Here is a 14,019-nt window from a genome sequence, read left to right on the forward strand (position 1 = left end):
GCCGATCAATCACTAACAAGTTGCAAAACCTATCGCTGATTGATCGGCGATCATACCCTAATTCCAAATATGCACCGGTCTCAGCGATCGCCAGTCGGTCGCAAAGGAATCAGTCGCAAAGAAGTTGCAATCGCGGTCGCATTGTCTGTGTGACTGTAGCTTAACCAAATAAAATTGTATCGTGAGTAACAAAGTAAAAAATGTGTCGAACGTTCAAAATCTGTAATTAAAATTTTAAAAATACAAATCGAGAAAAAGAGAAGATATCAAAAACAACTTCTTGAAGACACTGACATGATATATAATTTATTAATATCCCAATTTGGTTATTAATTCTTGAGCTGTATGGACATATGATCTGATACAGATGAAAAGGAATCAAATTCACCAGTAACCAAACCGAGATATAATAAAATGTCTTATGGGGACGGACTCTAATAATGAGTAAATATAAATCCCTGTTAAGAAGATTAAAATATGTTATGTGTACTTGACATCACTTTAAAACCCGAAAAAAGGTTGGCTTTTGTTATTAAGTAGTAGCTGGCCAATAATTATGTGAATAATTTCAATGTGTATAAAATAAAAATGTCAATTGATTAATTTGGGCCAAGCGGGCAAGGGGGCGCAACTCCAGGAATGTTTGCCACTGAGGTGATATGATAACAAAACTTATGTTGTGAGTTTGTTTTGTTTGTTTGTTGTTTAACGGCGCACTTAGCAATATTCCAGTTATATGACGGCGGTCTGTAAATAATCAAGTCTGGACCAGACAATCTAGTGATTGACATCATGAGCATCGAGCCACACAATTGGGATCAATGACATGTATCAACCAAGTCAGCGAGACTGACCACACGATCCCGTTAGTCGCCTCTTACGATAGTCGCCAAGCATGGGTTGCTGAAGACCTATTCTACCCGGGATCTTCACGGGTCTACGTTGTGAGAAATCCAGACATGGACAATTGAAAATGTTGGTTATGTTGCTTTGCTGAATGTGAGAGTTCAAGATTATGTTAGATAGCTGCAACCCCGGGTTACAATTGGTCTTCAGCAACCCAGGCTTGTGAGAAAGAGGCAACTCGCGCGGTCAGACTCGCTTGATTGTGATCGCGCTACACTCTTACCCCGGTCAAAGGATCAGTGCATGTGCACTCCATTTTCATTCGCAGCTCCCTGGGGAGTATATAACCCAAGCTTCCTGTGAGGCATGTAAGGTCATGTAATGATCTATGGAAGTCATTCTTTGTTAGCTCTGAAGTATTGTTTGTTTAGACCCGTGAAGACCTGGATTAGAATAGGTCTTCAGCAACCCATGCTTGTCGTAAAAGGCGACTACCGGTATGTTTGTCTTAAGAGGCGATTAACGGGATCGCCCGGGTGTCAGCTTCACTGACTTGGTTGATGCATGTCATCGTATCCCAATTGCGTGGATCGATGTTCATGATATCAATTCACTGGCGCAGACTCGATTACTTACAGACCGCCGTCATATAGGCTAGCTGAAATATTAAAAGGTACCATTCATGGCTGCATGGTTGATTCAGTGGTACACATATACAGTACAGTATAATGAAAGTAACATACAGTGGAATCTGTCACACAGGCTAGCCCGGACCAATGTTAATATCTGACTTAATTAAGGTCCTGAATTAACCACGTTAATTTATCCTCCAGAAAACAATATCTGACAAAGTTGCACTTCCTCCACAATAGTAAATCCAACAATCCATTATAGGATTACATCGCAAACCCGTTAATCCAGATAGTAACAGCAATCGTCCGTAAGGCCGGGTTTTCAGATTGCCGGAGTTCCACCTTATTTCAAATAACAATTGCTAACAAAATATGCTTATTATGTGTGTCACACTGATTAAAAACAAACATACAAACCTCGATCCTTTATTTTTAAGAAATGCCCACCACCGCTACCGCTCTCTAAATTCCTGGAGCCGACCTTCCTTTTGTTTAGTGTAACAATGTTACACCTATTATTTCGACACTGTTTTAAACATTACTGTTGCAAGAACATATTTATTGACGTTATGTTAACACTCTGTCGCCTGTCTAAGGAAAGAAAACGCCACTTTCCTACACTGAACCAATAAAGACATCTACGTACGTGAATATTACATTTGTGGTAGATTTCTGTCAACTTAGATCTACTGTATAATTTCGAATTTAGCGCTTCTGTTATTCGACTGCATTACGCCCCTTGTAACCAGCCTCACTTCCGTCTGTTTGTCGGAATCCGGAAGCAAGTGCCCGTTGATTCACCTCTGCACGCGCAGGTAGAGTCAAGTTTAGGTCGCTAAGACGCCTGGATTTAATATTTCCAGCTGAAATCGACAATTGCCATCAGCGCACGTGCTACTTTGTATGGCCTAAATGTCTGAACCGACCAAGGAGGGGTTTTCTCAGATCGAGCTGAATAAGACGGTATGGGAGGTGCCGACCCGATATCAAATGCTGTCTCCGGTTGGGATGGGAGCGTATGGGCAAGTGTGGTAAGTGCCACCCCTTGTGACCTCTTGACCCCTATCTTAGCCCCTGTCTTCTACGATCTCTTTTCCTGGCAAAGATTTTGCACATAATATTGTTCTAGTGTATATTGACATTTTGCAGATCTTTGAATGAAAAATCTAGGTCAAACACTTCGCCATAACTTAATCCATGAGCGAGCGCCTTCTCCTCCAGGTTTAGATCCGCGAAACGGGGTGTGACTTGTGCGCAGCAAATTTTGACAAAAGATGTTTCGTAATTATATACGTAGTTATTGTTAGAATAAAACCAATATTGAAATAGCTTGTGCATTAACTTTCAACATGTATGGTGACCTGTTATAATTGTAATCAAGGGTGTTATCTTGTTTATTTACACTAGCGAAATCAGCTGTTAATTTAGACTTGCACGAGATCATACATTTTAGATAAGCTACGGCTGTAACCATTGCTACGCTTTGAATAAAGCTAGGCTGTACAGCCAGCTGGGAATGTGTGATTAAATTAACAACGGCCCGGGTGTGCATGCAATATAAACTAGCCATACCCTGTCTGCTTGTTTTGCCCTGTTCATGTCAACAAGGGTGTAACATTTGGCTTGTGGTGTATAATATTGTGACAGCGCATCTCACCACAGTTAATCAGTGGGCACAATGCCAGTACATATTGTGATAATGTACCTGGATGCACAAAGTAATTATGGTTGCTAAAATATGTTCCTATAAACTTCTGTGTATTTACTTTGAGGATGTCCTTGTCTCGTTGTCATGCTGTTGGGGCCTGTGGTGCTCTCAAAACATTCCTGAAATGTGTGGAGCTCCCTGAAATGCCGCCCAAGGCTGAAATGTTTTCCACATAATCCATAATTGTTTGTGTACATATTGTGTGATTGTTGATCGTGAGCTTGTTACCAGTCAATTGTTTTTCTTCAGTCATCACATAAGTAGATGCTACAACTGTTCCTATCACAAGGTGATAAATGAAAACATGATTGAACTGGAATACAGAAAAACTATTCCATGAATTTGGTGAAAAGGTTCTATGACATCATCCTAAGTAAACCCTTTTCATGTTTATGCTTTTGTTGACAAGTAGCTGTGTTTCCTCAAGATTATTGCAACTTATTACAGGGATTCAGACAAGCCTCTTGTCTGAATCTGTCCCATGGTAAAGATATTTATGCATGTAAGAAGAGGTATATTTGAATTTGTAGTTTATATTCTTATCAGCTAGGGGCGGTCGGGTAGCCTAGTGGGTAAAGCGTCGCTCGTCACGCCGAAGACCCGGGTTCGATTCCCGACATGGGTACAATGTGTGAAGCCCTTTTCTGGTGTCCCCCGCCGTGATATTGCTGGAATATTGCTAAAAGCGGCGTAAAACCATACTCACTCACTCACTCACTCTTATCAGCTTGTTCAGTCAGTGTGACCTCTTCAAACTGTGGCTTATCGTGTCAAACTACAAGTTACAATTTAAGTGCATATTTAATGTATAAACATAGCTCACAAAACATGGAAAATTGTTCAATAATAATGATGGTTACATGAGAAAAGTACCTCAAAATGATGTACAAGCTCATGGGGGATCTTGTCAAACCGTATGAAATTGAACAGGCAGAAAATAATCTAGCTGGCATATTTGTGAATTATAGTTATGTTGTTAAAACATTGTCATGAACAGTAACATCACAAAAAATCATTGTCAACGACATATGAAATTTGATTGGTAATCTTGTTATCTTGATATCTTTTCTAAGCGATTATACTAAACACAAATGAGCCATTGACAAGTGGCATTTCAATTAAGCCCTCAGCCCTTCCTACCATAACTCAAACAGTTTAGAATGCATGGCAATGAAAGCAGTGATCTCGGTGTTTGTCTCCAGACTTGTTCAAACATATGCAGTCAGTCAAGTCACACAGTACACTGTGTTCCCTCCCACTGTGTCGAGAGTGGAATGTAGGTAAAGCAAGGTGATCATTATGCTCATTGTAACCTGCAGCGTGTTGATGATGCATTCATTGTATCTTGTGCTGCATGATTGTGCGCTTCAGTGGCCTGTATAATCTCTTACTATTCAGATTGCCTCCGTCGTCTGGTGGTAGAGCGGAAGGTCCCCAGTGGCGTCATACCAAAAGACGGTGGTACTTGTTGTTACCCTGCCTGGTGCTCTGCATTTTGGGGTTAAAACAAAGACTGGTCGTCAGTCAGAATCAATATACTGTGTCCAAATGGGGTATTGTTAAACTGCGGCATGATATCTCAGTGGACTTGCACTATGAAATCAGCATTAGTCCCGTCTAGTACAAGCACACACACACACACACACACACACACACACACACACACACACACACGTGTCGCTATGTAAGTGCAGTAATCTTGAATGCGATGTTTAACCCTGTTTCACTTCACCTCACTTCTTACTATACAATTACCCTCATCACCTTGGTGAACGTAAGGCAGTGAACATGGGGAATTAATGAAGTGTGAATGTGCCCCACTGGGGGCCCTTTACTTAAGCATGACAAGTTGGTGTCACTGGTGTCACTTGACATGCTTGTGGTGCATTGGATTGTCAGAAAGTTGTCTGTGACATTTGCTACTACTAACTTGTTCGTTTGTATGTTGTTTAACACTCCACAAAGCAATATTCCGGCTTAATGATGGCGGTCTGTAAATAACCAATTCTGGACCAAACAATCCAGTAATTGATATCATGAGAATTGATCTACGATACGATGACAAGCATCAATGAAGTCGGCAAGTCTGACCACCGTATCTTGTTAGTTGCCTCTTAAGCATGTTAAGACAAACATAGTTATCTCTTGCAGCAAGGGGGCGCGGGTGGCCCAGTCATCTAAGGCGCCGCGATTTGCTGTGCAGAGTTGCATCCCTTGGACATGCCAGAAACCTATGATTATGTTTCTAGGTTTGTCAGCACCATACACATGCTCGTGGGTTTCACCGAAATGGTAAACATCTGAGACCTGCATCACTTCGGGCTTTCCTCCCAAATTAAGCTGACACGCCATGATATGACTGGAATACTGTTAAATATGGCGTTAAACCCAACTCACTCACTCATTCTTACAGCAAGCATGGGTTGCTCAAGTCTGGGTCTTTCCCAGATCATCAGGTGTTGATTCTACTAAGCTTGTAAAAATTCTTTCTGTCAAGCTGGTCTGCTACTTATTCAATAATAAAAATTTGTTCAGCTAACAATAGCCAATATATTACTATATATACATACATGGCAGTGATTTATCTTGTTTTCCAAACTAAGTGCCCTTGGCAGACAAATTGGGAAATTTATATTCAAAATTGGGATTTTATGAACATGATAAAGGTTCTTATTCTTTTTAATTTCAAGGGTATTTTTACATTGCATTCCATGCAATCAGTGATATACCAGTCAACTCTCCAAAGCCACATCACTGATTGTGACTTTATTAATATGAACTGGAAACCTAAATCCGAATGTGTGATTTGTAACTGACATTTGCTGCAGACTTTGAGCCAAATATAAGCGTCTGAGCAGGTCTAGATTCATCCCTGCAAGGTATAAATGCTCTCACAGGCCGACATTCAGCACCAGGTCTACAGCAAAAAATCCCCCAATTAACATGATTACGGTTACAGGTGTTAAACATGCTATGATGAATATTGTTCTCAGAGCTCTTTCTCTGTGTTTCGCTGATAACATGACCCATGAAGATCTGGGTAGAGAATAGGTTTTCAGCAGCCAACGTTTACCGTAAGAGGCGACTATGCTTGTCTTAACTAACAGGGTCGATTGGTCAGGCTCGCTGTCTTGGTAGATGCATGTCATCGTGTCCCAATTGCGAGGATCGATGCTCATGATGCCAATCACTGGATTGTCTGGCCCTGGCTCAATAATTTAGACTCTTTTTTTCTCTCTCTGAAATTCAGCATGTTCATAGGCAATCTAGAATTACAGTCAATGTTTTCATGATAATAGAGAGTTACAGATAAACTGTGGTTTTATCTAATATATGAAAAAACAATTACGATTACCCATTTAACATGATTAATTCTTAGCTGCCTGCGTTCAAATGTGCATAAAACAATTAAAAAACCCAATAGTATAACAACACTCTGCAAAATTATCCAACGTATATCCTTTCCAACTTGTCTACCTTTACAGATCTTTCTTTTCTGATCAGAAGCAGGCATACATGAACTCCACTGCAGAGAGTAATAGATAAAAATAGTCCTACGTCTCACCTATAGTTAGACATGCTAACTGCTGTGAGCATGGTTTATTCGACATGTTACACACTTGGCATTTATGGGGAGGCACACAAACAGATAAAGAGATTAGCATGGTTAGAAGTCACCCAATACCGCATTTTAACTGAATTTTGTTTGTTTGTTGGGGATGCTGACTTATTGGTGTAAAAAGAACCACTAAACTGGTCGGGGTAGAAGTATATATATTATATACCCAAAGAAACCTGTGAAATCCCAGTGTGAATGAGAAATGAGTCAATACTAAAAATACTGCAGATAATGATCTGCAGCCCTGGTACAAGGTTCTTTGTGTGAGAGAGAGGGCTCTATACAGGGCTCTATACATTGATCTCTGTACTTTTTACATACTTCAAGGGATGACACAGTCCGTTGTTTCAATATGGAAACAAAAAACTATTGGTTTTTGCACTATTTTAAAAAATGTAAGTCAAGAAGTTTGATTGGTTTAATGTTATTCATGAGTTATTGTGCCTCCTAAATATCATATTGTCTCTGAAAATATGATTTTTCCATGTTTGTTGTTGTGATCACAAAATAATGGTATATGGTGTAAATACTGAGAGAGAATGGTGATGCAGGCTCTTTCATGGCAGTACACATGGTACATGTGTTACGTTTTTATTGTTTTTAAGAAGTTCTGCACAATAAAATTAACTCTCAACATATTCAATTGTTCCTGACTTATAGAAATACTACTTACTTATTGTTAACCTGGGTCAACTGTCAACTAGTTGTTGTGTTATTCGTGACAGTCAACAACTGTCAATATTTCCTTTTGATTCATAATATGATGATACAGTGATGACATGGGTAGTGTGGAATCCTCTGTTTCAAATTCCTGAATACGCCTCTCGTGATTTCTAGATTTGTATTTCCTGTTTACCTCTTCATCAACCCAAGAGCAGTCAGACCAAGAGCTGTCATCAAATTCTCATCTACTTAAACTTGCCTTTGCTCTCTACCAGTCTTACTCAAGCACTGTAACCATGAATGTCAGCATCAGTCCTCGTGTGTAATTTTGGTATAAAGAGGGGCCTTAGCCGCCTATTATCATGATTATTCTTAATTTCAATCATGTTAAGGGGTGGGCAGGTAGCCTAGTGGTTAAAGTGTTCGCTTGTCACGCCAAAGACCCACATTTGATTGTTGACATGGGTACAATGTGTGAAGCCCATTTCTGGTGTACCCAATCGTGATATTGCTGGAATATTGCTAAAAGCAGCATAAAAAAACGTACTCACTCACTCACTCACTCAAACATGTTACAAATGAAATTGACATGGGTAACATGGCTAAGGCGTTGTCCTTAGATTTAAATATTTTAACTTGTGATTAAAGAATGATTTGTGTGTAGTCCAGTATATAGTGGGGTAGTGAAACCAATGATGAATACCTAGGTAGGATAATAACTTTGTTCGTGTTCTGCTCATGCATTGATTTTCATTTGAAACCAAATGTGAGTGTATAAGGTTTCAATTACTGAGGCCTATTCAAACTTGTCATGTGGAATCAAAACCATGTTTTTTTAGCCTAGAGGACTCCAGGTTAATCTCTCCTCCTTGGTGTCTACTTCTTAGGATTGTTTGGATTCTGGAGTTGAGCCAGCCACTGGTATCTAATGATCTATCGTATCCCATGCTTGTCACAAGAGCTGACTAGAGTGCACATCTCAGCCTTCTTCCCACCATCCCTTTTTTCTCAGGTGCCTTCGTCCTTCCATCTTGTGTTTTTGTTCACTCCCTGATTTGCGTAATGTGCACCCCGATTTAAAAATATTACCTTCACCTCTGTAATGCTTTCAGTTTGTCTGGTCCAGATTTGATTATGATGAATACTAACTGACTTGCTATTTCTTGAATATTGCTGACTGCAGCGTTCACTCACTCTTTATGATCAACGTAAGGTGGTCCTAGTGTCCCGCAGCATGTCTTGCAGTTCTTCCCACAACGCCTCCATTACACCTCACCTCCCACTTTACAGTACAGATGTTGTGCTTGTCTTGCAGTTCTTCCCATGACACCACCATTATACCTCCCACTTTACAGTACAGATGTTGTGCTTGTCTTGCAGTTCTTCCCATGACACCACCATTATACCTCCCACTTTACAGTACAGATGTTGTGCTTGTCTTGCAGTTCTTCCCATGACTCCACCACTATACCTCCCACTTTACAGTACAGATGTTGTGCTTGTCTTGCAGTTCTTCCCATGACACCACCATTATACCTCCCACTTTACAGTACAGATGTTGTGCTTGTCTTGCAGTTCTTCCCATGACTCCACCACTATACCTCCCACTTTACAGTACAGATGTTGTGCTTGTCTTGCAGTTCTTCCCATGACAGTCAGGTGGGAACGAAGGTGGCCATCAAGAAGCTTGCCCGTCCTTTCCAGACAGCCATCCATGCCAAGAGAACGTACCGAGAGATTCGCATGTTGAAACACATGCACCATGAAAATGTAGGTGGAATTTATCAATGTTTGAACATGTTGAATGTTTGTCTTCTGTGACAATACTTGTGCTTGTTCCCCCTGTTGCCTGAGACCACTGCTCACAATAGTGGCGTGTTCAGATCATGGAAGAATATTTCGCCATGTTTTCAAGAGCTATCTCTAAGCCCAATTGTCCATCACAGAACGATACCATAACTAACATAACTTTGGCTATTACTGCCAGCTGTCCTAAGTGTGTTGATTAGATGCAGGTGTGGGTGGGCATAGTGAAATCAGAGAATTCTGCATTGGGGTGCAAGGCGACGATATTACTTTGTCTACTATGAATGTGCCTGATAGTAATAAATGAATCAGAAATCCAATCGAGTGCATGTAACAAACATCTAAGCTGAATGGCTGTAAGTAACAAAGCATAGTAAATTGTGAAAAAAACAGCCAAAACCCGGAGGCTAAACATGCTAAACACAACATGCTAAACAAAAACATTACGACTGATCATACTGCTATATCACTGTTTGGGGAGTGGGAATTAATAGATTGCTTCCCTAAGTAAACCATTGCATGCTTTAGCAGCTTGTAAACAAGGAAGCTGATAACCTGGTAATGTTAACATGACTTGGAACAAAAATAAGCCTAGCACCTTACACAGTTTAACACCCTTAATACAAACTGTAATAACAAGACAATTTCTCTCCCTGACGTCACTGGCGGCCTGTTGGTTGTCCATCAGGTGAAGGCCACACACCTTCTAAGCGTGCTATGGGAGCGTGTGTAAGACCTTTCAAGGAACCACAAAGTTATTTTATCAGGTCTTAATTGGAAAACATACTTCCTTCTTTATATCCAATGCATTGAGAGTTTATTTATAATCATGGAAATCACATTTCTGCAAATTGAGCATGATCCTGATGAGGAACACATGTGTATGGTGAAGGAAGTAGAAAATGACCTCATCTTTGTTTCATAATTTCAATTCTATATTCCTATGCATAAGTGTCTCGGACAAAGATTATTTCTGTCAGTTTGTTTCACTCTGACAGTTTCGTATTCGACGAAATAAGCGCCAAGGGCGCTCTCAAAATTAGAAATAGGGGGGGCTCTCATTAGAATTAAATTTTGGTGAGAAAAAAAAAGAGTTGAAAGATGAGTGCGTATTATACAAGAATAAAGTCTTGTGTACATTGATCAATTGGAAGGGGTGCTAATTGGGATTGTTCATTAGCCAATATATTAGCAAATATCGCCATGGGCGCTTATTGATTAGAGTGCTTACTACGTTGAATACGGTATTTAGATTTAGCAAATGTTGATCATGTTAGTATGTGACTCAACATTTGGGAGGGATACTGGGCTATTTCCTACTGTTACGTAACTAGAGGACAGTAACTGGTGTACCTGAATCATGTACTTACGTTTATTAACACTAAATGAAGCTGAACATGCTCCAGTTGCATGGCAATATGGGATACAATTTGTATGACACCATCTGCCAGCAGCCAATCACACACATTCGGTCCTACACTCAGAATATCTCTATCAAACGTTGAGTAGTATAGTACAAGTAGAACTATGTTTGACAGCTTGTTTGACAGCATGTCAAAGCAAGCCACCTGTACACATCATATGTAAATTCAGTTGTGTTTGTGTCAGTATGTTATGGAGTATTATGAATCTTGTTTTGACATGCTCAGACTTTTATACCATGAATGTAGCCTTAACATTGGTAATGGGCTAGTAAATTGAAAAGAATTTTTTTATTCTGTTGTGAATATCAATTTTCCTAGATACATTTATTTAATTTCCGAAAAAGAAAAGGTTATGACATTCGTTGAAAGTATTTAAATGTTCCAAGTGATTTTTATAATTCCAAAACAAACCTATTTGGGGGCGTGAGATAAAGCTATGGGTGCTGCAGTGATAGCACATGTTTTCCTTAGTTAATATGTGGACATTTTTATCTTGTGATTCTTAGCAGCTATAAATATACTGTACACTGTTTCTGTGTTGTTTCTGTTAATCATTAAAATACAGATTGTTGAAGTTGTGCAGTTGTGAACTTGTTTTAACCCCAGCTATAGGAATTACCCCAGTCGCGGATTTTTGTTAAAACATTTGTGATTAAGTATGCCCCAAACTATTAATAATCTTATCTACGAAATTGCTAGGTAGAGTTTAGTTGCCCTTCAACATGTTCAAATAGTGGAAACAAATATGGAGCAAAATATTTCTAGTGTGATGAAATAATTCACATTGATGTTCATCAATCTCAACTAAACCATGTAAACATGCTGAAGTAGTTGCAGTAATCAGAACAATACACTCCTTCCATGTCTTTCTCTGTCATTATAATGCTTATGCTCAATTCATAACCCATCTTCCACTGTCAAGTGAGGTATTTACAAGATCAATCTCTTTCTTTTCTTTCAGATAATTGGTTTGTTAGATCTATTTACACCTCAGACGTCATTTGAACGCTTCCAGGATGTGTAAGTACTTGAGTCTTTCATGAATATTCTGGGGCGGTGTGGTAGACTAGTGGCTCGTCACCCCTAAGACCCGGGTTCCATTCCCCACATGGGTACAATGTGTGAAGCCCATTTTCCAGTGTTCCCTGCCGTGATATTGCTGGAATATTGCTAAAAGTGGCGTAAAAACGCTCTCTCGCTCTCTAATGAATATTCTTCGCAAACGGTGCTTGAGTTTAACCATGCTGTGTCACTGTGTATGTGTGACCAGCATGTTTAACCTTATGCAAAGTTATGTAGAGTTGTCTTGATTGACTTGACCCCGAAAGCAAACTTTTTCTTTTAAAGAAGCGACTGCCTCCGTGGTCTAGTGGAGAGCGGAGGTTCGGGGGTTGAATCCCAGCCGTGTCATACTAAGAGACGTTAAAAGATGGTACTTGTTGTTACCTTGCCTGGCCCACTATTAGGGGCTGAAACAAAGACTCGGCATAAATCCGGACTAGTACAAGCAGCCACCCACACACTTGCATGCATGTCGCTGTAATAATCTTGGGTGACATTAAACCCCATTCAAGGCTTCTAAATACAAGGGAGCGAATCATTCAAAGCAGAATATCTGATTTCTGTATCACAAAAAAAACCATTAAGAGGCAGTTGCACACTTGTATGTGGATATTTCACCATATCTACACCTACATCACGTTGGGCTTTCCTCTCACATCAAGCTGACATGCTGTGATATTACTAGAATACTGTTAAGGCAGCATTAAACCCAACTCACTCACTCACTCACTCCGATTGCGACAGGAAATTTCATTTTGATTGGGTGGTCCAAGCAGGGTTCGCCCTGACGCAGAAAACCTGCGTATTTGACGCATAATGATTGAAAATACGCTAAAAATATTTACTACTGCGTCAGTGTTGACGCAATGAAACAGCCATTACAATTAGTAAACTGGGACCTTTCCGTTTGTCAGAAAGGAAATACAGTGATCCCTCGTTACAAAGCTACCTTCGGGGTCCAAATAATTGATGAGCGTTATAGATGATCAGCGGTTAACTCTTTCAACACCGTAGGCCGGTTTTCGGCCAAGAAACATGAGTCCCCAGACACCGTAAGCGGGTAATTTTTTATCGATAAATTAAATAAATATTCACTATTTCCCCGCGATGTTGTTGAAAATAACATTCTCGGACACACATTTCGACAACGGGTCCACATCGAACATGTCAAAGAGCAAAATAAAGGCGTGTTAAACAAATCTTTAAATATATTATACAAAGTAATAAATAAAATCAACAAAAATATATCTAAAAGTAATCAAGCTTACATCTAAGTTATTATTTCCATCTTTTTGTGCGATCTCGTGTAATATAAGACATCTCAGCTTTCGTCGCCTTGAATTCTCGGCTCGGACACGATGTTTAATGCAAAAATATATGCATGAAAAACCTCGTAACCTCGAAAAAATGCTCGTAACCTAACACGATACATTCACGAAGTTCCATATTTTTAATATGTATCGTGATTTCCTGCTTAAAACATTCAGAATAACGATTTAACAAAAACCTATCGCCAACTTCTGAAATTTATCAAACACGAGCTTGGTATCACAGCTGTAATTTGATTGGCTTCCTTAGGTCACGTGCTCAAAATTGACCAATCGCGAAACTTGTAGCAGATTTCGGCAAGAAAGCGTCATTGGAAATCAATTTTATTCCAATGAAATCACTTGTTATAACTACGAAAAAAACCAGCCGATGTTACGAGCGTGTAGATAAAGGAATAAGCTTTCTAGCGATGTGTCATTTGCCATTCTTCGACGAACGTGTTATTCATACGAAGCCTCGAAAACGGGGGTATTTCTTCTTGTTACTGAGCGGACAGCGGCTGTTATCGGGAAATGGGTATAATTCTTTTTAAAATGATTTTCCAATTCGTAAACAATGAAAATAAAACAGAAATAGGTAAGTGGATTTTATGAAATCTTATATTTGCCGAAAATCGTCAAGTTTTCGCTTCCTTGGTCCTTAATCTGGATGTTAACAACGTATTAGCTTACATTTTTTTATTTACAACGAACTTAATTAAGTTGTAAATGCATTATTTTATATAATGTGAAAAACATAACTTTCATATTTATAAACCATAGGATCAGACCTTTCAAATGGTGTATAACATGTAGTGGCAAATATATTTTACAAGCAGGTATTTTCTTTGATAAATGTTGGCTTCATCTATCACACAAGAGTCTCTGGGAACTCAGTGTCCCAGCAGTAAACACTTCTGTTTGACTGGTGTTGAAAGAGTTAACGAAGGTC

General features: G+C 39.5%; 1 protein-coding gene across 1 annotated transcript in view; it reads left to right on the plus strand.

Moving 5' to 3' along the window:
• Nucleotides 1-2,251: 2,251 nt before the first annotated feature.
• Nucleotides 2,252-14,019, plus strand: part of LOC124136310 (mitogen-activated protein kinase 14-like) — a 29,267-nt gene continuing 17,499 nt past the window's right edge. The window contains exons 1-3 of the mRNA XM_048401449.1: nucleotides 2,252-2,509; nucleotides 9,109-9,238; nucleotides 11,660-11,718. Of these exons, the coding sequence (XP_048257406.1) occupies nucleotides 2,391-2,509; nucleotides 9,109-9,238; nucleotides 11,660-11,718 (308 nt within the window). The 5' untranslated portion in view covers nucleotides 2,252-2,390. The remainder of the gene's footprint in view (nucleotides 2,510-9,108; nucleotides 9,239-11,659; nucleotides 11,719-14,019) is intronic.

The sequence above is a fragment of the Haliotis rufescens genome, unplaced genomic scaffold (assembly GCF_023055435.1).
Source record: "Haliotis rufescens isolate VD_foot unplaced genomic scaffold, xgHalRufe1.0.p SCAF_22, whole genome shotgun sequence".
Lineage (NCBI taxonomy): Eukaryota > Metazoa > Mollusca > Gastropoda > Lepetellida > Haliotidae > Haliotis > Haliotis rufescens.